This window comes from Sinohyriopsis cumingii, chromosome 1 (genome assembly GCF_028554795.1).
Source record: "Sinohyriopsis cumingii isolate HCF-2022 chromosome 1, ASM2855479v2, whole genome shotgun sequence".
Taxonomy (NCBI): Eukaryota; Metazoa; Mollusca; class Bivalvia; order Unionida; family Unionidae; genus Sinohyriopsis; species Sinohyriopsis cumingii.
Window position 1 is genome coordinate 177,925,751 of NC_142961.1, and position 21,628 is coordinate 177,947,378.

The window sequence follows — 21,628 nt, forward strand, 5'->3', positions numbered from 1 at the left end:
AGCAACGATAACCCTACCCCCTTGCAAGATGCAAGCACATTGTATTGTTAACTGCAAAGGTTGTTTTGGTTAGAATAAGACACAACCCATCTATCCTCTTAAATTATTTTGAAAAAGAGTTTGATCCATTTAAGTTTTGTATAAACCCCCACTATCCTTATTTGATATGGAAATGTTTTGTCAGTATTCATTTCAGGCTACTTTGTGTCAGAAGAACTCTTCTCTCATATAGATTGTTATCCAGTAAGCAACATTGCACATGAAAACAATCAGATTTCAGAGTGGTAAAGCAAATAGGAAGTTAATAATCTTGATATGGAAAAAAAAGAATTTAAATGAAACATCAGTAGGAAAGATGTGATAGTTGCTTGTTCGAATGGTAATTGTTTTACTTGTAATTTTCGTTATTTAAACGGAAAAGCTATAGCAATGTGGAAGGGTCACCTAAAAAGAAATCTATTTCTAAAAATTCGATTGATAGCAGACATAGTAAAATACGTATTTCATTACAGAGAGTGCATTTTGTTAAAGGTTTTAACAATAAATCAAGCTGTGAAAAATATGGCATAGCGTTAACGACAAAAAAGAAAGATAAACTTTAAAATTTCAGATGGAGTTTATAACATTATATGAACAAAGTTAAGAGAGCAAACGACTAGCAATAACGGCAATAAAAAAAACATTGATACTGAGTGCCGCAAACACATATCCAACATTTTAGGAACTCCGAATAATAACGACACAGAGTATATAACCAACTACAGCTCTAAATTACAAGATGTCGGTCGTCAGACAGTTTTCAAACATCTACTGAATCCGACACATTTGTAGCCTTTTGAAATCTAATATCTTTATAATTTCTTGGAATAGATCAATAATGAAACTTTTCTACAGCAGCAAATCTGCTGAGTGTTCAGAATCTTTTTATTCGAATTGGTTATAGCATTTACAAAATAAAATGTATTTTCACCGTCATCTAGTTTCTTACTTTTATTATCAATATACACAATTGCAAAGTAGTGGTAAATCACATATTAAATATTAGAATTGAAGTTGAAGATTGGAAACTTACACACACACACACACACACACACACAGATATATATATATATATATATATATATATATATATATATATATATATATATATATATATATATATATATATATATATATATATATATATATATATATATAAGCAGCTAGTACGACAAGTAGCTAGTTCACATTAAGTAAATATAATTATGGAAGAAATCAATTTAAGAGGTCCTAGTGTTTTCTGTTTAAAGTGGATAGATACAGATGACCTATGTGTGTGTGTATGATGTGATTTGGAGTTTTAACGTAGCTTTAACAATTGTTCAGTCATATTGCTACGATGTCTGCAGTGTGATAGTTTATAGTGATGTCTAGCACTGGGGCATCATGCCGCTGACATGTAGCATGATGTCCCACCCAGTCACATTGTCCTGACACCAGGCCGACCAGCCCTAACACTAACCTCTTAATGCTGAGCGCCAAGCGAGGCAGCTGTTAGTACCATTTTTGTAAGTCTCTGGTATGACTCGGCCGGGGATCGAACCCACGACTTCCCGAATCTGAGGCGGACGCTCTAACCAATAGGCCACCGGAGCTGATAAACTATGAAGTTAATCACTAACTGTGACTTAACCTTTAATAACAAAACACTGGTACAGAAGATGTTAATGTAAAAGAAAATCAATTTAGATCCAAATACTCAAAGATGTGTCCAGTCTATCCTTTTTTACTTAGAATTAGAGATGTACTATTGCACTAGAAAAAATATCTGAGGTAATTAAGGTTCAAACCAAGGAAATGCATTGGGCGAATATTTGTTTCCAGTATGAAACAGTTATCTTTGATATTATGGCTAATTCTATGAATTAAAATGAATAAATTTGAATTTCTTTCTTTTATGACTTTGTCAGCACATAAATTTTGATGAAGATAATAACAACTGTCATATTATTTTAGCCAAGAATAATCTTTTTTTAAATAATATTCCAAAAGGACTTAGAAATTGATCCTGAAAAGTATTTTGTTTTAGTAATATGAAAATATTTATTACTTTGGAATGATTATTCAGAATGTTTTATTCACATAGGTATAAAACGAAGGGACAAGTTAAATGGAGGATAAAAGGTGGGTGGTCCTGGTTTTGTTAAAAGAAAAATTTGTAGATAGTAGGATATGTAGTCCACTTTTTGTTTTATCTTCAAAAATAGAATGGTGAATAGGATGGTTATAGTGGCTTTTCAAAATAATATTATGGATAGTAACATGGCAGCCTTGGTCTTTTTAGAGCCATGGCGGGTGGCTGGCCTATGGTATACGTTCTAAATAATATTTATTTTATGGATTGCACCCTTTCGTTTTTTAGTTTTGTTTTATATACTTTCTTTGGTCTGTCTAAACGTACTCAGCACAATATAACCTGGATTGTGCTGGCGTACCTTTGTAGCCTGTACATACATCTACATCAGTTAAAGTTTTTATACCTATATTTTTGAAAGTAAGGATTATTACAGTGAAAACATTCTTGCTACTCACCAAAGTGTAATGACCACTATTATATGCATGTGCATCCTTTTGGAATCCAAAATGTCAAAAGTGACATATTCCATAAATCTTTTAATTTATTGTGCCCAGAAAAAAACGGGCATAACGAATTTTCTGTTCCTGTTGGCGTGTCTTAAGAATAATCAGCCAGCTTTGTGTTTGTATAGTGAAAACCGTTCTATTTTCACTAGTGCTGTCTGAATGAAATACTAATAATAGGTCAGAATCCTGCATTTACACCTTGATTCGTACTTTAATACTTGTCCAGGACACGTTATGAGTATCTCTGTATGAATATAGGTATCACCAACATTTATATCCCACAAAATCCAATTCTAATTAAATGAAGAGTTTCTTCCCTTAATCCTCCATGATAATAGTTTTGCGAGTGTGGAGAACCATAAGAAAACAGAGATTATGTCTTACAACACTAGCACAATCCCAATAATAATAATAATAATAATAATAATAACAACAATAATAATAACAATAATTATGTCATTCTTATTATTATTATTGTTTTGTATTATTAGTATTAGTATTGTTTTCTTCCTAGTAGTAGTAGTAGTAGTAATGTCGTTTTATTATTATTATTATTATTATTATTATTATTATTATTATTATTATTATTATTATTACTATTTGTAGTAGTAGTAGTAATGTTAGTAATACAATTCATTTGTTATTGTTATTATTATCAGTAGTAGTTGTGGCTGCATAGCATGCTTTAGTATTTGTACGGTAGTAGTAGTAATAGTAGTAGTAGTAGTAGTAGTAGTAATGTCGTTTTATTATTATTATTATTATTATTATTATTATTATTATTATTATTATTTGTAGTAGTAGTAGTAATGTTAGTAATACAATTCATTTGTTATTGTTATTATTATCAGTAGTAGTTGTGGCTACATAGCATGCTTTAGTATTTGTACGGTAGTAGTAGTAGTAGTAGTAATGTTAGTAATAAAATTCATTTGTTATTGTTCTTATTATCAGTAGTAGTTGTGGCTTCATAGCATGCTTTAGTTTTTGTACGGTAGTAGTAGTAGTAGTAGTAGTAGTAATGTCGTTTTATTATTATTATTATTATTATTATTATTATTGTTATTATTATCAGTAGTAGTTGTGGCTTCATAGCATGCTTTAGTTTTTGTACGGTAGTAGTAGTAGTGGTAGTAGTAGTAGTAATGTCGTTTTATTATTATTATTATTATTATTATTATTATTATTATCATTATTACTATTTGTAGTAGTAGTAGTAATGTTAGTAATACAATTCATTTGTTATTGTTATTATTATCAGTAGTAGTTGTGGCTGCATAGCATGCTTTAGTATTTGTACGGTAGTAGTAGTAATAGTAATAGTAGTAGTAGTAGTAATGTCGTTTTATTATTATTATTATTATTATTATTATTACTATTTGTAGTAGTAGTAGTAATGTTAGTAATACAATTCATTTGTTATTGTTATTATTATCAGTAGTAGTTGTGGCTTCATAGCATGCTTTAGTATTTGTACGGTAGTAGTAGTAATAGTAGTAGTAGTAGTAGTAGTAGTAATGTCGTTTTATTATTATTATTATTATTATTATTATTATTATTACTATTTGTAGTAGTAGTAGTAATGTTAGTAATACAATTCATTTGTTATTGTTATTATTATCAGTAGTAGTTGTGGCTGCATAGCATGCTTTAGTTTTTGTACGGTAGTAGTAGTAGTAGTAGTAATGTTAGTAATACAATTCATTTGTTATTGTTATTATTATCAGTAATAGTTGTGGCTTCATAGCATGCTTTAGTTTTTGTACGGTAGTGGTAGTAGTAGTAGTAGTAATATCGTTTTATTATTATTATTATTATTATTATTATTATTATTATTATTATTATTATTACTATTTGTAGTAGTAGTAGTAATGTTAGTAATACAATTCATTTGTTATTGTTATTATTATCAGTAGTAGTTGTGGCTGCATAGCATGCTTTAGTTTTTGTACGGTAGTAGTAGTAGTAGTAGTAATGTTAGTAATACAATTCATTTGTTATTGTTATTATTATCAGTAGTAGTTGTGGCTTCATAGCATGCTTTAGTATTTGTACGGTAGTAGTAGTAATAGTAGTAGTAGTAGTAGTAGTAATGTCGTTTTATTATTATTATTATTATTATTATTATTACTATTTGTAGTAGTAGTAGTAATGTTAGTAATACAATTCATTTGTTATTGTTATTATTATCAGTAGTAGTTGTGGCTTCATAGCATGCTTTAGTTTTTGTACGGTAGTAGTAGTAGTGGTAGTAGTAGTAGTAGTAGTAGTAATATCATTTTATTATTATTATTATTATTATTATTATTATTATTATTATTATTATTATTACTATTTGTAGTAGTAGTAGTAATGTTAGTAATACAATTCATTTGTTATTGTTATTATTATCAGTAGTAGTTGTGGCTTCATAGCATGCTTTAGTTTTTGTACGGTAGTAGTAGTAGTAGTAGTAGTGATATTCTCTTTTGTGCTAATAATCAACGGCTTACAATTCCGTTAATGACCATTGTATGGGCTTACTTGAAAAACAGTGGCCAGATATTAATTATATCACAGATTAACATTATATTGGAATGTTCTTATCAAATGGCACTTGTTAGCATCTTCGATTAATTTCGACTGCTCACATGTCCTAGTGGTTAGAGCGTCCGCCTCGGATGCGGGAGGTCGCGGGTTGGAAACCCAACCTAGTCATACGAAAGACTTATAAAAATGGTACTACAAACTGCATCGCTAGGTGCTCAGTATTAAGTGGTTAGTGTTCGGAAAAGTCGTCCTGGTGTAATGTGACTGTGTGGGACATGATGCTCAATGGCTGCGACATGATGCACCAATGCTAAAAATCACTATAAAATGCCACACTGAAGACATCGTAGCGATATGACTGAAATTTTTTAAAGCTACTTTAAAAAATCCAAACCACACACGATTAATTTTGTGTTATTGTGTTTGTACTATTTTTGTCGCAACTTTCTGAAAATATTCGAATATAAGATTGTCATTTATTTACTGTATATAGTATATTCATTTAAAACAGTTTACTATCTTAAGTATTCGTTATCCAGTTTGTTCTAGAATTGATGAATGGCAAGTGCACTTAAACAGGTTGATGTGAAAATATTGCGCACGATCATCCGAATCGAGACTTTTGGCGCGAATGTTGATTCTTGAAGGAGAGAGAGAGAGAGAGAGATCGTGATGGAAACGTCAATTCCAGCAGTGTTATTTTGTGATTTGACTGAAAACAGATACGTCAGTCTGTCTATTAAGAAAATGTTTAATTTTTTCTTCGCATCCATGTAATATTTTTACGGCATATTAATTTAGACATTTGGCATTACAAAATGAACAAACTAGCTTACGAGTAATGACTTGAAGGACCGTTATCTGACTTGAAGAACAGCCATCTGACTTGAAAGACCACCATATGACTTGAAGGACCGCCATCTGACTTGAAGTATCCCCATCTCATTTGAAGGACCGCCATCTGATTCCTTCCAGTGTGCGACATTTAACTATAGGAACTAGCAAATGAAAATCAGTCAGACATATCTAGAACGAAGATCCAACAACCTCTTTCAAAATATAAAATATAATTAAATAAAATTCCTTTCTACTTGATGTTAACAAACCTATAGCACATCAGAATTTAAGCTAAGAAAAACAACCATTAAATTATATTGATTAGAAGAGAGAATTCTTTTAGAAAAGTTTTTTAGTAAATTACTTACCGTGATTCACCCTTCCTCCAGGATCTAAAACTGGGAACTATTGAAATTAAACTAGCAAATGCTAATACTAATACACCTCTCCTTCAATAACTCAAGCACTATGGAGTCCACCAACATAAACCGCACTATAAACGAGGGCGCGATTTACCCAGGGACCTCATAAAATTGAAAAAATTGAAAAAATCCGCTTAGACATAGAGAAAACCTTGGGTTATTTTGTAGGAAACTGGGCTGTTTAATGACTGAATCCTCGTTTTACAATCACGTGGGTATTAACTGTTAATAACGCGCTTTTTCTAATGAAGTTGTTTGTTATTCTGTATAAATAACATTTATTTTCAAAATGTCCAACATGTGTAAGATACTTCAACAACCATCACGAGAATGCTGAAACATCTGTGTATTACGTCATTGCTTTTTGTTTTGTTGATTAGTCTGGTTCCTGGAGAGGTATTTAATAGTATACCGCCAAGTCGTGAGTCGGGAACTAACAAGCCGTGAGTCAAAGTAGCAGGGAACTAGACTAACTGTTGATACACCACCAAAAAAGATTCCTCTGTTTAAAAAATTAGAGACATTTATTTCGTAAGACAATCATCTACGTTGAAACTCAATATTTATGTTGTTCACTTAGTACAATATCGATGTCGTGATTTCATTGGAAGTAATTGTAAAACTTCTTATCATTCCTGATGATATCTCCATGTGCCAGTTCAGGAAGTCTCTAAAACTCGCTTGCCCACAATGGTCTGTATCTGTGAAACCAAGCTCTTTATTTTAGGAAGTATTTCGCTTGGTCTTCTTGCTGTCTTTGATCAGTTATGAACGAGTCCGTTAATTTAAGGTAGTTTATGTTACATACACTGTAACATTTATAACAGTGTTCGATTGATCGAATATGGTGTGTTCACCCGACATACGACCTGGGACGCCAAATTTTAAGTATGTAGAATTTGCATGCCTTTTACCTTTTCTTTTATTCCAACTCCTTTCTTGATTCAAACGACATAATTAAAGTGATAATACAATGGAGGCAAACTTTTAATTCAGTGCAACAATACACCTGCTCCCGCAAATCAGTTTTCAAAACACGGTCGGCACTTAATTAGGTTCTCAGAGAAACGCTTGCGGACATGGCTGTTACGGTATATTGCCACATTTTACGTTTAAATATACATTGCATTTATGGTGATTACACTTAAGAGGAACGAAAAGATAGAATTAAAATACAAATTTCACATAATATTTTTTTTATTTGGCATTGAAATATTAAAAGTTGATAATTTCAAAATGATGATTAACATGTCCAGGTCCTATCTACCGTTTTTGAGCATTAATCGAGCGATATATCGACGTTTCAGTCACTAATTTGGATCGCGATTTTCTTCAAGTTCAAGAAGTAGGGATCAATTTTGTTGCGTATTTTCTGGTTTCAAAATGGGATCCACACCTGACCCCACGTTATAAGCGGATTCGCTAGTTATCAGGGCGCGAGTTATCGAGGGAGTGGTGTAATAATATCACCACATTTACAGCTAGTGCAATGCTATACTGGTGCATTAGCGAACACCAGGACTTGCATGGTTATTTTAAAGCTTATTAATTAGGATCCTGATATGTATTTTATCCATTTAATATATCCATTTGGAAGGAATATATACATCAGACTAGTTAAATAGCATGAGCAAATAATTATATTACACACTAACAACTGAATAATGCATATGACACTTAATAATTCGTTGTTTGATATGGACACTTTGACATTTCAACCTGCTAATGAACTTGCATGTAATTTTTGGGTGCCAGTAGACTTATATATGTTTCTGAGGTAAGTGGGGGCGGATTTTGTATACACTTTTTACATCATTTCGACCTTTCTTCAAAATATGTTTTATACATCGGGTGAAGGTTAATTGTTAGAGTTAGAGTTGCATTCTAATATTTATAAGAGCTAATCAACAATTATTTCACATGAAGTGGGATTATTGTTTTTATTTATATTTGTAGCACATATATTTCCCTAAGTTATATGACAGTAGTCAATACTGGGTTGAATGCAACTTTTATAAAACTAGAGTGACTTTTTATTGTAATTAAATGGACGTCATGATTTCTTTATGATTCACTTTTCCAAGTGGATGCCACTTATTACTACTTTTAAAGCTTTAAAAAATATAATGATCTACTACAAGAAACGCCTTTATAAAATCATTCATTATAGTCACTACGATCTCTCATCTATATAAGGGTTTCGGCCATTTGTGTCACACACACACACACACACACACACACACACACAGAGTTGTGGTTGTAATCGTAGCGTCAGTAACATATTAGTTTTATAACTGTGGTATTGCTCATCGTTATTTTTCAGCCGTCGGCACGTTTCTGTACATATCTCTGTCCAGCTATTTTCTCGGTAAGTTGATGCTAAAATATTTGCACTCGTATATATCACTTAATATTACTTCCCTTTAATCCATAGTTAAATGAGGCGCTGTCGTTATCCTTACATGACGAGTTATGAAGGAATACATAGTTTGTAAATTACATACAGAAATGAATCTAATAAACAGATCTAAGAAAGTTGCTAGGTGTTCGCATGCAATTCTGAATGTCAGTTGATGTTTCAAAACTACACACGTTAAAACAGCCGGAACCGACCTAATTATTTAACACTTGAGAGGAAATATGTGGAATTTCGTATATTATCCAATTTAATAGTTTATGCAAAGTGAATTTAAAAGTTTTTTTTAGAGATCCTAAACTTTTAATTTAAGGAAATCAAACTAGAGCTGCAAGTAGCAATATGGTGTACTATGCAAAGTTTGAGCAACACCAACATTTATATTTTCTGCCATGGACGAACAATTAAGGTAGGAAAATGTTTTATGAACCAACAGTCTAGATATGTATTTACCGTAATGAATCATGATATAGTATATAGAAGCCATTTAGTCTGAGATGAGAAATGTTAATGGAGAAATCCAAACGATATGATTGTTTTGTAGATATCCTGCCTGTGCTGGCTCGCTTGCCACGTCTCCTGAAGTACCCAGCCATGGCGAGGTTTTTTGATGCCACCGACAGGTAAGAATGGCATTTTCGATTAAATTTCAATAGTTAAGGATAGCATTTACAATATTTCAAATCATTTCAGTTCAATTTCAATAACTGAAATGAAGATAGTTAATAGATGCACCGACGTTGCTGATTCAAAAGAGTTGAACTGTGTGTTGTGCGTCTTGCATTGTCGAGAAGTTTGTATTGCATTGTCGAGAAGTTTGTGCATTTCTGTGTTGGCAAAATTCACACTTTATTTGGGAAGAGAAACACAACAACAGACGACTCCTGTACAGTCGTCACCGACGCCAGACCGGGTCTGCTTCCAAGGTGTGTCCTTGTGAAAGGTACTTATCTTTCATATCCTTCGCATACTTATACCTAGAATGTGTTATCACGCATATAAATGCTCAGAAACAAAACCATTTACAAGCTATTATCTATGTATCTATTTAGCTGTTATTTTTGTTGTCCACCTACCTATCTATAACTATGTGTGTGTGTGTGTGTGTGTGTGTGTGTGTGTGTGTGTGTGTGTGTGTGTGCGAACTGCGACTAAGATTACATTTATCCAGTTTTATTCTAAATTAACAGAAAAAAATAAAGGCTGGAGAAAACGGTTAGGCACAAATCGCAATGCTAAATATTAGTGGCGCTGATGTAACTAAATTGCATGCATTTAATTGAAGCATACGTATTTAAATAATAAAACTGCCTCATGAGCAAACAGAAAGTGTTCACTTTGGATTTTACTGAACTTCTTTAAAAACCATTTAAGTTCATCATCGCTTTTATTTTTAGTCGCACCAATAACCCATACCTTGTCCGAGCTCTTAAACTGTCACTGTATTTGTGGACTGTCATACACTGGATCGGCTGTATATACTATATGGTGTCACTGGTGAGTAATAATGCATTTTACACAGTATTATCTTTAGTAAGTAGAAGTGTCTTACGTTGTTAAGTGAAGCCAAGTAATAGTGAGATGAACGTGACTCAATTAGGGCGTTAAAAATGAAATTAAAGTCTGTTTCATATTGAATTGTATTATGATCGAAATGCCCTTGTAGTTAATCGGACGATTACACAAGAAACGAGTTGGAGCCTCCAAAACCACTAGTCCCGATGTATTTCCTACTAGTATAATAATGCATTTTAAATACAGGATTCAACTCTTACAATTTATGTTTTGAAGGCAGGTCTAATTGTTCTGTATTTTGTTATTCTTTTGGCTATAATACAGCTACCGTTATCAACAGCGATAAATTAAGTGACGTTCGTAATACTTTTTGTAAATTCGCTCTTGATTTCAGAAAATAAATTTTAATTTTATAGTACGAAGGCCTTGGTGTCAATGCATGGGTGTATCCTGGAACAGAAGATTATAGTCCCTTGTTGAGGTAAATTATAAAACTTACCTTGTCGCACCTGCATTTAAGTCTTGTCGCAGTATTCACCTAACCATGCAGTGTGTAACCCCTTCCGATTTTCAAAAAGAAAAGCATCAAGGACATATAACAAATGCACGAAAGGTAGTCATTTAATTGTTTAATTTGTCATTTCTAAGTTGACTGTCACACGAGGGTCCCTAACACTGTCCTCATGATAGCATTTCAGATCAAGTTGGAGTTTTCACTGTAAACAATAAGTTCATTTTTAATGAAGGGGTGGTGTTATTAGGAATATACATGCATCGTCTGCATCAAATATTTGCAATTTCTAGTTTTAATATTTTTCCAAACAATTTAACAAAATAAAAACAGTAAGTGGTTTAATTCTTGTGTGCATGAGTTTGAAGGAAACTAGAATTCCAAAGTTATAGAAATGTACCAAATCATTCAGAGCTTATTGTACATAATGAAGTGTAACACTCTTGTTTCCTGAAGAAAATAGACTCTCCACGCGATTATGGATGCAATGATAATAAAGATACATTTGTTTTGAAATGTAAAGAGAATGAAAGATATAGCAAGCTCTTGTGACAACCGTTTTATTATCAATTGCTGAATGAAATTGCTAAAATTTGTACAGTTTTTAAATTTCACTGTGGCTTTTCATTTTTAAATCATGGGGGCTGACCGACTCGAGCAAAACTATTCTGCAAATATGGTTCTATGTCAGAATTTATATTGCTTCCTTGATTTCCTACAGAATATAAACCATTTGTCGAATCACACTCTCTTAAGTTGATATAACTGTGTTGAGCATTACACGTTTTATCGAAAACTTCTGTGAATAGCATGGATAGTGAGCAATTTAAAGGACATTTGTAATTTGGGAAATTATGACAAAATGCGTCAAGACTGTCGTGTTAATTTTTTAAAATTATATTTCAAATTTCAGAAACACTGATTGCCTCCATAAGTATCAATTAAATATGAAAATTCCCAAGCTGCAATGAATTCCTGGCCTTAATAACAATGATTTTCTGCAGTTATGGCCTCGATTATGCAATTACCTATACATTTATTCAAACGATTTGAGATTTATATGGCTGGATTCATTATGTCAGTTACGAAAGCAAATATCCCAATATGAATAATTTCATATTTGTAATAGACCAGGTATTTTGATAATGCCCATGTTTTGCAATGACATGATGCAACAAGAAAAGTATTATGAATGTCAGTTATTTGAATGTTAACCTATGATATCTTTTGATCAAATGAATTTCTATGTTTTACTATTAAATATGTGACAGATTGATTAAACGTAGTCTGATATATGGAGTAGAAATTAAAATATAGGGTGAAAAAGCATGTCCTTGCTTGTATTACCCTATCTCTTACCTATTCTCCAAAGGTATTATAATCAGGTAATGTATTTTGAAGAAGAAACCATTTTTCTAGTAAATTATGTTTCTTCGATAATACTTAGCCGATGATAATAGATACACATACAACCTCCAACCTTCTTTTTGTTACATTCATATATAGAGTGTGCCATCTGCTCCAGTAGTAACTGCAGAATTCATAGGATTTGGCGCCAATCCAGGTATCAAGGGGAGATAACTTTAATTGCCTCCTGGATGGGCATATAACGTTTCGCGTTTCATCTAAACAGTTTAGCCTGGATATGCAAGGTATTAGGCCTAGTTCTCCTATTTTTTATTATGATCAAATAAAGTTTTATCGAAGAAACATTTTTACCTGACAAACCCTGTTTTCTCTCAAGTTGATATTCTTTTGTTATGCTACATCTATAAATCACAATGAAGCTCAAATTCAGAAGAGAGGAATAATTTGTGTAGCTGTGGTGTGTACTTGTTTCCAAATGGTGAATGTTTGGCACCCGTTCCAAAACAAACAAGATTGCTGTTTTGCTTTTATTATATGCACCATCTTTTAAATTTTTCAAACATTTTACGGTGATAATGGAATTGCATACAAATTGCGAGTTTTAGAAGCTCGATTCAGTAAATCTAAGAATACTAATGAGTATGTTGGTAAAAGAACATATTAAATTGTTGGTACGTGAATACTGATTCATGGACTGAAAATCAATGTCAACGCTCAGATTAGCCATGTAAGATTTAATGTGTATGTATAATAATAGTAGTCGACGCGACCAAACAGCTCTTTCTGATAGAAGTATTTTCAATTATTTTACTACATAAATGATACGTTTGTAAATAATATCTTCAAACATCATTTGAAAACCCTTATTCATTTTTATCATCCATCATATGTACGTAGACGCTTTTTCAAATTTACTCAATTTGTGCGAAGTATTTGATCAAAAAAATTTGTATGGTTCAAAAGATAATCCAGAAGTGTACAGACTCGTATTCGTGCCTTGTGTATTATGTAACAGATGTGACACTTTGGCTGTTATTTTATGGTTTATATTTTAAGGTGGCTATCCATTACTATTGCTATGACGGCTTTAATCGTTTTCAGAAAGTATATTCGAGTCACATATTGGTCGCTTATGACGCTGACAACAATTGGTGAACGACCTTCTCCTGAAACAGATCTGGTAAGCCTTGATACAGCATAATCTGAATACATAGCATATGACTTTCACCTTGTCTGTATTCTTACATGACTTTCACATTGTATTCTTATGACTTTCACCTTATCTGTATTCTTATATGACTTTCACATAGTATTCTTATATGACTTTCACACTGTATTCTTATATGACTTTCACTTTGTATTCTTATATGACTTTCACTTTGTATTCTTATATGACTTTCACATTGTATTCTTATATGACTTTCACATTGTATTCTTATGACTTTCACCTAGTCTGTATTATTATTTGACTTTCACATTGTATTCTTATGACTTTCACCAAGCCTGTATTATTATTTGACTTTCGCATTGTATTCTTACGACTTTCACCAAGCCTGTATTATTATTTGACTTTCACATTGTATTCTTACGACTTTCACCAAGCCTGTATTATTATTTGACTTTCACATTGTATTCTTATGACTTTCACCAAGCCTGTATTATTATTTGACTTTCACATAGTATTCTTATGACTTTCACCAAGTCTGTATTATTATTTGACTTTCACATTGTATTCTTACGACTTTCACCTAGTCTGTATTATTATTTGACTTTCACATTGTATTCTTATGACTTTCACCTTGTCTGTATTCTTATATGACTTTCACACAGTATTCTTATATGACTTTCACATTGTATTCTTATATGACTTTCACATTGTATTCTTATGACTTTCACATTGTATTCTTATATGACTTTCACATTGTATTCTTATGACTTTCACCAAGCCTGTATTATTATTTGACTTTCACATAGTATTCTTATGACTTTCACCAAGCCTGTATTATTATTTGTCTTTCACATTGTATTCTTATGACTTTCACCAAGCCTGTATTATTATTTGACTTTCACATTGTATTCTTACGACTTTCACCTAGTCTGTATTATTATTTGACTTTCACATTGTATTCTTACGACTTTCACCTAGTCTGTATTATTATTTGACTTTCACATTGTATTCTTATGACTTTCACCTTGTCTGTATTCTTATATGACTTTCACATAGTATTCTTATATGACTTTCACATTGTATTCTTATATGACTTTCACATTGTATTCTTATGACTTTCACCAAGCCTGTATTATTATTTGACTTTCACATAGTATTCTTATGACTTTCACCAAGCCTGTATTATTATTTGTCTTTCACATTGTATTCTTATGACTTTCACCAAGCCTGTATTATTATTTGACTTTCACATTGTATTCTTACGACTTTCACCTAGTCTGTATTATTATTTGACTTTCACATTGTATTCTTACGACTTTCACCTAGTCTGTATTATTATTTGACTTTCACATAGTATTCTTATGACTTTCACCAAGCCTGTATTATTATTTGACTTTCACATTGTATTCTAACGACTTTCACCTAGTCTGTATTATTATTTGACTTTCACATTGTATTCTTATGACTTTCACCTTGTCTGTATTCTTATATGACTTTCACATAGTATTCTTATATGACTTTCACATTGTATTGTTATATGACTTTCACATTGTATTCTTATGACTTTCACCAAGCCTGTATTATTATTTGACTTTCACATAGTATTCTTATGACTTTCACCAAGCCTGTATTATTATTTGACTTTCACATTGTATTCTTACGACTTTCACCTAGTCTGTATTATTATTTGACTTTCACATTGTATTCTTATGACTTTCACCAAGCCTGTATTATTATTTGACTTTCACATTGTATTCTTATGACTTTCACCAAGCTTGTATTATTATCTGACTTTCACATTGTATTCTTATGACTTTCACCAAGACTGTATTATTATTTGACTTTCACATTGTATTGTTATGACTTTGACCTAGTCTGTATTATTATTTGACTTTCACATTGTATTCTTATGACTTTCACCAAGCCTGTATTATTATTTGACTTTCACATAGTATTCTTATGACTTTCACCAAGCCTGTATTATTATTTGTCTTTCACATTGTATTCTTATGACTTTCACCAAGCCTGTATTATTATTTGACTTTCACATTGTATTCTTACGACTTTCACCTAGTCTGTATTATTATTTGACTTTCACATTGTATTCTTATGACTTTCACCTAGTCTGTATTCTTATATGACTTTCACATAGTCTATATTCTTTTATAACGTTCTCATAGTCTGTATTTTTATATGACTTTCACTTAGTCTATATTCTTATATGTTTTTGTACTTCATATTAAATGTTACGTCGACTGTACTCTAACAATAAATGGATAGAAAGATGATACTATTTTGGTATTGGATATGCATAAATCTAACAAGAGGATTTAAGACTGCTTGATTAACAAGGTATAATTATATCTAGAGAGCTAACATAACCGGTGCTACAACAATACAATAGTTAATTAGGTTACATTCACTTTTGTGTGATCCATTTAACATAATGATTTCGATTTTAATTAGATTTCAATTTCTGTCATAGGAGTATGTTTTCACAGGCCTGACGTTTCTCATTGGTGTATTCCTGTTTGCTGCTGTTGTCGGAAATGTAGGTGATGTCATCAGTAATATAAATGCCGCTCGACAGGAGTATCAGTCAAGGCAAGTCATGTACAAAATATGCATTTTCGCAGTGTTCGTCAAGGCCACATTTGCACGGCGCATGATAAAGTAGACATATTTCCATTGGTTGCAGCAGGTTGTTAAAGCATTACATTTTATATAATAATGTCTTTCCAGACAGCTTTTTATATTCGTTACCTGTTGCACACTGGAGTCACTACCAATAAGATTGGTAGTACACATTCTGAAGATATATATAAACAATATATGCATGCGCCTAAGCATTTTAGAGTGCAGACACAGTTACCATCAGCTTGGAATAATCTGTTGGGTGACACTATGGTACTGTTTACATTTTGCCTAGGTTTTACCCAGAAACACGGAATATATGGCAGGATGCCTTTGTTAAAATTGATTTAGAACCTGGTTTTATGGTTTGTGTTGTCGTTGAAGTTGAATTACAACGTTGATGGCATATTTATAATTTCCGTGTTACACATAACTAGATTTGAGAAAGTAAAAAATGCCAACATTTTACACACTAGTATGACAGATCAATACCTAAGTCATACAGAATTGTTATTTGTTCCTGTTAATAAATAATTATAAACAAAATAATGATATATTAACTCAGTATATAATGCAAAGAAATATAGTTATTTCTTGCGCTAATAGATCAACTGAAATAAAAAGTAAACTCATTGGCTGGCAAACAGTAGAATGAATGATTGCATTATAGTCAGTAAAATACTATTACAGTGATAAACGTATTGGATAATAGTTCAAATTGCATTGACTAAAACACAGTATTGCATCTGAAAAGGCGAGGACGAATTTGAACTCTAACAAAATAATTATCTATTAACTCAGTGTACAACGCAATGAAATCCATTTGTTTCTTGTACTAATAGATCAAATAAAATACAAAATAAATGAATTGGCTGAAAAACAAAATAGAGTTTATGATTGCATTATAGCCAATAAATAATAATGATTTCGAAAAACGTTTTGAATGTTAATTCAAATTGCAGTGACTAAAAGAAAGTATTGCGTAAGGAAAAAGTCGGTAATTCAACTCTCTTTCCTCTTAGCTATTAGGATGTGTATCAATCAAGATTATGTTTTAATCCATCTGTATAGTTTAATAATTTAATGCATGCACTTTATTAGGTGGTAGTTCGGCTGTAAATAATTCATGTAATGAATGCTAGACTTCGTTGTAAATTTTCCTTAATTTTATATTATTCTACTAGGATGGATCATATAAAATTTTATCTGCATCATCGAAGAGTGCCGACATCCCTTCAGAACAGAGTAAAACGATGGGCCGACTACACTTGGAGTAGGTAAGAAATCATCAGAAAGGCTCTTCTCTACGCAGAGAGTCAGTATGACTACAAAACGGGCTGAGGCACCAGAGTTCATTATATATTGTGATAAACTATGATAACCAAGTTAATTATGTTCAGATTTCTAATGTAACTCTCGAGCAAATGCGCATTTAGCAATATTTTATCGCAAATGAGTATTTTGTTAATTTGGTAAATAAACCCAACTCATCATTTTTTATGCAACACACATAATAATACCTACGACATTACATATCATGTCATGAACATAATGAGCTAGGAATCAAAAAAATATTTCAATAAACTCATTGCCCTATTTTGCCACTTTGAGAATAAAATCCATCGTGGATTTAATTATGTAATAATTTAATCATGTAATAAATCCAGGTTTACATTAGGAGTATATATGAATACGAAATATTTGAATAATTTAAATATCTTGTTCTCCAAGGTTTTCATACATTGTATTTGACTAATTTCATAAATATATTCGCAATGACCTATATTAGATCCACATTGACTTACAGGACACAAGCGATAGATGAGCCTACTCTTCTGCAGATGCTGCCGGACAGACTGAGAACAGAAATAGCAATCAACGTTCACCTGGAAACTTTGAAAAAAGTAAGCTTCATTGCCTTGACTATTAAAGTGTGGGGATTCTGAATTTACTTATGCATATGTATAGTACTCCGCCAGTGAACAAGATAACTCTAGAGTCGTTAAATTGAACTCAGTGATAGTTGTTACTATAATTGAGGATGATACAGAATAAATATTAAAGAGTGATAATTTTTCATAAACAACCTTGAAAATATTACCTACAGACTATAGCCTTAATAAATATTACTAATATCACGTGCAATAGATTAGACAGGCATAACGAAACTATTACTGCCCTTTGTACCCTATGATCTCTTTCAGTATTCTTTTGGTAAAGAATTTCTTATAAATTTATTATATAAAGATTTACTCCCCTTTGGTGAATATGTTTATAAAAGGGGAACAAATTTCTTATTCTTGTTATACAAGGACTTTTTGTCAGTTTATAGTTCATCGAATATAATGAAAATTTATTTCCTTCAAATTTAATTTAACGATAAACACTGTTACTAACTGGGGTGACCAAGTGGTCCAAGGTGCTTGCCTTTACAGATCTCTCACATATCATCTCTGTCCATGTGCTGCATGTACTCAGTTGTCCAGATACAGACTAACTGTGAATACTATTTCTGGTAGTGTATCAGCGTACCTAAGATTTCATCATTTTGCAATGAAACCGAAACCAACAACACCCTTTTGGCAGGATGCGTAAGTCTCATTCAATAAGACCCCTGCTATATACAATCAGTTCTATTAGGTGGTACCCGGCCTGAATTGGCAAACTAATATAGACCGAAAACTAGTATTATATGTGCCTCATAATTAGTTAGTCATGTAGCAGGGAGCAAATGAAGCAGGAAACAAAGACTGATGGGCACAGTGCGTCATATGAAAGGATTCGGAGAGTCTGTACTTTTGCTAAGATGGAGGATGACAGGTATAAGCAGTTACACGAGAAAAATAAGTGTGACACAGTTGTCACCAAATGATTTTCACTCTTAAAGCAAGCCTTACGGAAGTTCTGGTGACGTTGCTGTTTAACTGGTATATATTTAAGCATTTTTAGTCATATACAGAACAATTGGCATAGTTTTGTTTATTTTTGCACCCACCGCATATTATATGCATAGATCATAAAGGTTGTCCCTTCTGCAAAAGGATCTTGGAAATCGTCAGACTGTGACACTTTCTGATTACATAGGGGGGCAATACCACCTTAACGTATTTTATCAGCATGTTTACCATTATCACTTATGCACAAAAATGCTAATGGACTTCTTACTGTATAAGTGATATATTTCTGGGCAGACGAAGAAAAGATAAGAAAAGGAAATGAGCGATGACTTTTGGCAAGAATCAATTGCACTTTCATTGATATACATTGGCTACACTTTCAGTGGGTGTAGATCTTCAGATGTTGAATTTGACAAGATACTATAGGATGCGAAAGGCAGATAATGGATTTACCTATCCTCCCCATAAAATGTACAGAAGTCGTATGTATAATATAATAGATGGGATGTGCATTCTCGGCACATAGCGCGCAATTTCAAAAATGGCAAAGTGACTTAAAGTGAAAGCTGTCAACAGAGAACCAACGTTAGGGATTCCAACTTTGCCAAGTTAAAATAAAAGTGTATACTGATACTTGAAGAAAGGCGAGTTGTGCAGTGCTTTGTTTAAAATTATTTTCTGATTTTTTTTTTGTTATACATACTAAAGTAGGTGAATCTCGTGGAAAAAATGTTAAGTATCATTTTATTGGATATACATTGAAATACCATTTTGTTCCTGTACATAATACTAAATAACTTGAAATCATTGATAAAACAAAAATTGACGTTATTTAATGATCACACGGTTTTAATCTGTTTTGTTCTTAATTTTGAGTAATAGCATAGCACAACACTTTTTAAAATATTAGGCCGCTGTGTCATATATCTCACAGATCAATTTTAGCTGACGAAATATTATATTCCTTTATAACGTGTAGGTGAAAATATTTGAAGAATGTGAAGAAAGTCTTCTCCATGAATTGGTTCTAAAGTTGAGAGCACAGATCTATTCACCAGGAGACTACATCTGCAGAATTGGAGAGATAGGTACCGCTTTTTACTCTTCCAATGTCACAACCATATTAAGTACTCCTACAAATAATGTATTACATGTTTGTTATAGAAGCTTATTTTGCATAAAATCTCTGATTTAATTCTATTTAAACTATGCGATTACGGACCTATTTTTTATGAAGTCATCGGGGTCTTATTGTAATCACTTTTTCTATGCATCCATCCATGTCAACATTTTATTCAACAATGTGCATGATTTCTAGTGTTCCAGATCATGAATTGGAAGAGTTATGGTCCCTGTTTTGTTAATCAAAGTAAATTTGATTTCTGCTACATATCTTTACTAAGGAATGTTGAATTTTATCCAAGTTTTACACGCTTCTTTGTATCGCTTAGTCCTTAAATTGGGCTAAGTTTTACAATTCCACAATGCTTTATACAGGAGGTCTCTATGTCTGTCTGCTGTCTTGATTTTGGACTCCACAGTATTATTTGGTTTCTGTGGCAATACTGTACCAAGAATTTCAACCACTTTTATCAGCAGTTGTATGTTTGTATTTATGTATGTATGTCTCTATGTATGTAAGCATGTATGCATGTATGTCGGTAGGTAGGTATATATGTATGTATGTATGTATGCATGTATGTATGTATGCATGCATGCATGTCGGCAGGTGGGTAAGTATGTATGTAAGAAATATTAATTGGAATGCGGTGGCAGTACAGATTTAATATGAGCTGATGATAATTTCAGCACTCATACATTTATCTTATTTCAGGAAGGGAGATGTTTATCGTAAACCATGGAAAAGTAGAGGTATTGCCCTATTTTCACATATTTTTTTTATAAATTTCAACTCAGTAACTTAAGACTACATTTTGAACTTTCATTTGTGTGCAAGTTGTTTTTACTGAAGTTGTAATTATTTAGATTTTGCTTAATTCATTTGACTTGTACAAACTATGAAGGAACTGTTTTAGAAAATTCATTCTAAATTAATTATTAATTATACATTCTTGGATAGTCATCAACATCAAAGATTGTTAGTATTATACTGTTACAATTCGAGGGTCTTTAACTAAGTAACAGAAAAGAGTGGACACCAGCACGTTTGTCAGATTAAACAAATAATGTATTTCTTCTTCAAATACGTTACCCAATCATAATACCTTACGGGAACTACCACTACCTCGCAAATCCAACCCTCCCAGATACTACTTTTAGCTAAAAGGGAGCTAAAAGTTGTCTGCTGACCCATGTGGAGGTCGGGCAGAGTAAGATCGCCTCATCTATAAGATATGGCAGCAGTGTGTTAAGAATTTCAGTTATTACCTCTGCTCATGTGGCGCAGCACGCTTCTTTCACAAGAGTCCTTGCCATCCATTTTCATCTTGGAAGAATACCTGTTTCAGCTGGAGGAGTCCCTTCACTTCAAGGTTAGTATACGCGATCTCTATTTCCAACTTCGTCTCTTTTACATTCGCATATATATATATATATATATATATATATATATATATATATATATATATATATATTAGAGCACTTTGTCGGTTGCACGGACGGCCATTACATCCCCACTGGATAGGTCCAGGATGCATTAACTACCTGTGGACGTTTCTTATACTTTTCGGAACCCTGTCTTGCCTATAT

General features: G+C 32.3%; 1 protein-coding gene across 3 annotated transcripts in view; it reads left to right on the top strand.

Moving 5' to 3' along the window:
• The window catches only part of LOC149808455 (cyclic nucleotide-gated channel rod photoreceptor subunit alpha-like), a 201,900-nt gene that overhangs the window by 165,797 nt on the left and 14,475 nt on the right, over positions 1-21,628 (top strand). For all 3 annotated transcript variants that reach the window (XM_089977561.1, XM_089977570.1, XM_089977579.1), the window contains 10 exons: positions 8,734-8,778; positions 9,371-9,449; positions 10,224-10,323; positions 10,758-10,822; positions 13,322-13,400; positions 15,874-15,992; positions 17,207-17,299; positions 17,830-17,926; positions 19,899-20,007; positions 20,754-20,791. In XM_089977561.1, the coding sequence (XP_089833687.1) occupies positions 8,734-8,778; positions 9,371-9,449; positions 10,224-10,323; positions 10,758-10,822; positions 13,322-13,400; positions 15,874-15,992; positions 17,207-17,299; positions 17,830-17,926; positions 19,899-20,007; positions 20,754-20,791 (824 nt within the window). The remainder of the gene's footprint in view (positions 1-8,733; positions 8,779-9,370; positions 9,450-10,223; positions 10,324-10,757; positions 10,823-13,321; positions 13,401-15,873; positions 15,993-17,206; positions 17,300-17,829; positions 17,927-19,898; positions 20,008-20,753; positions 20,792-21,628) is intronic.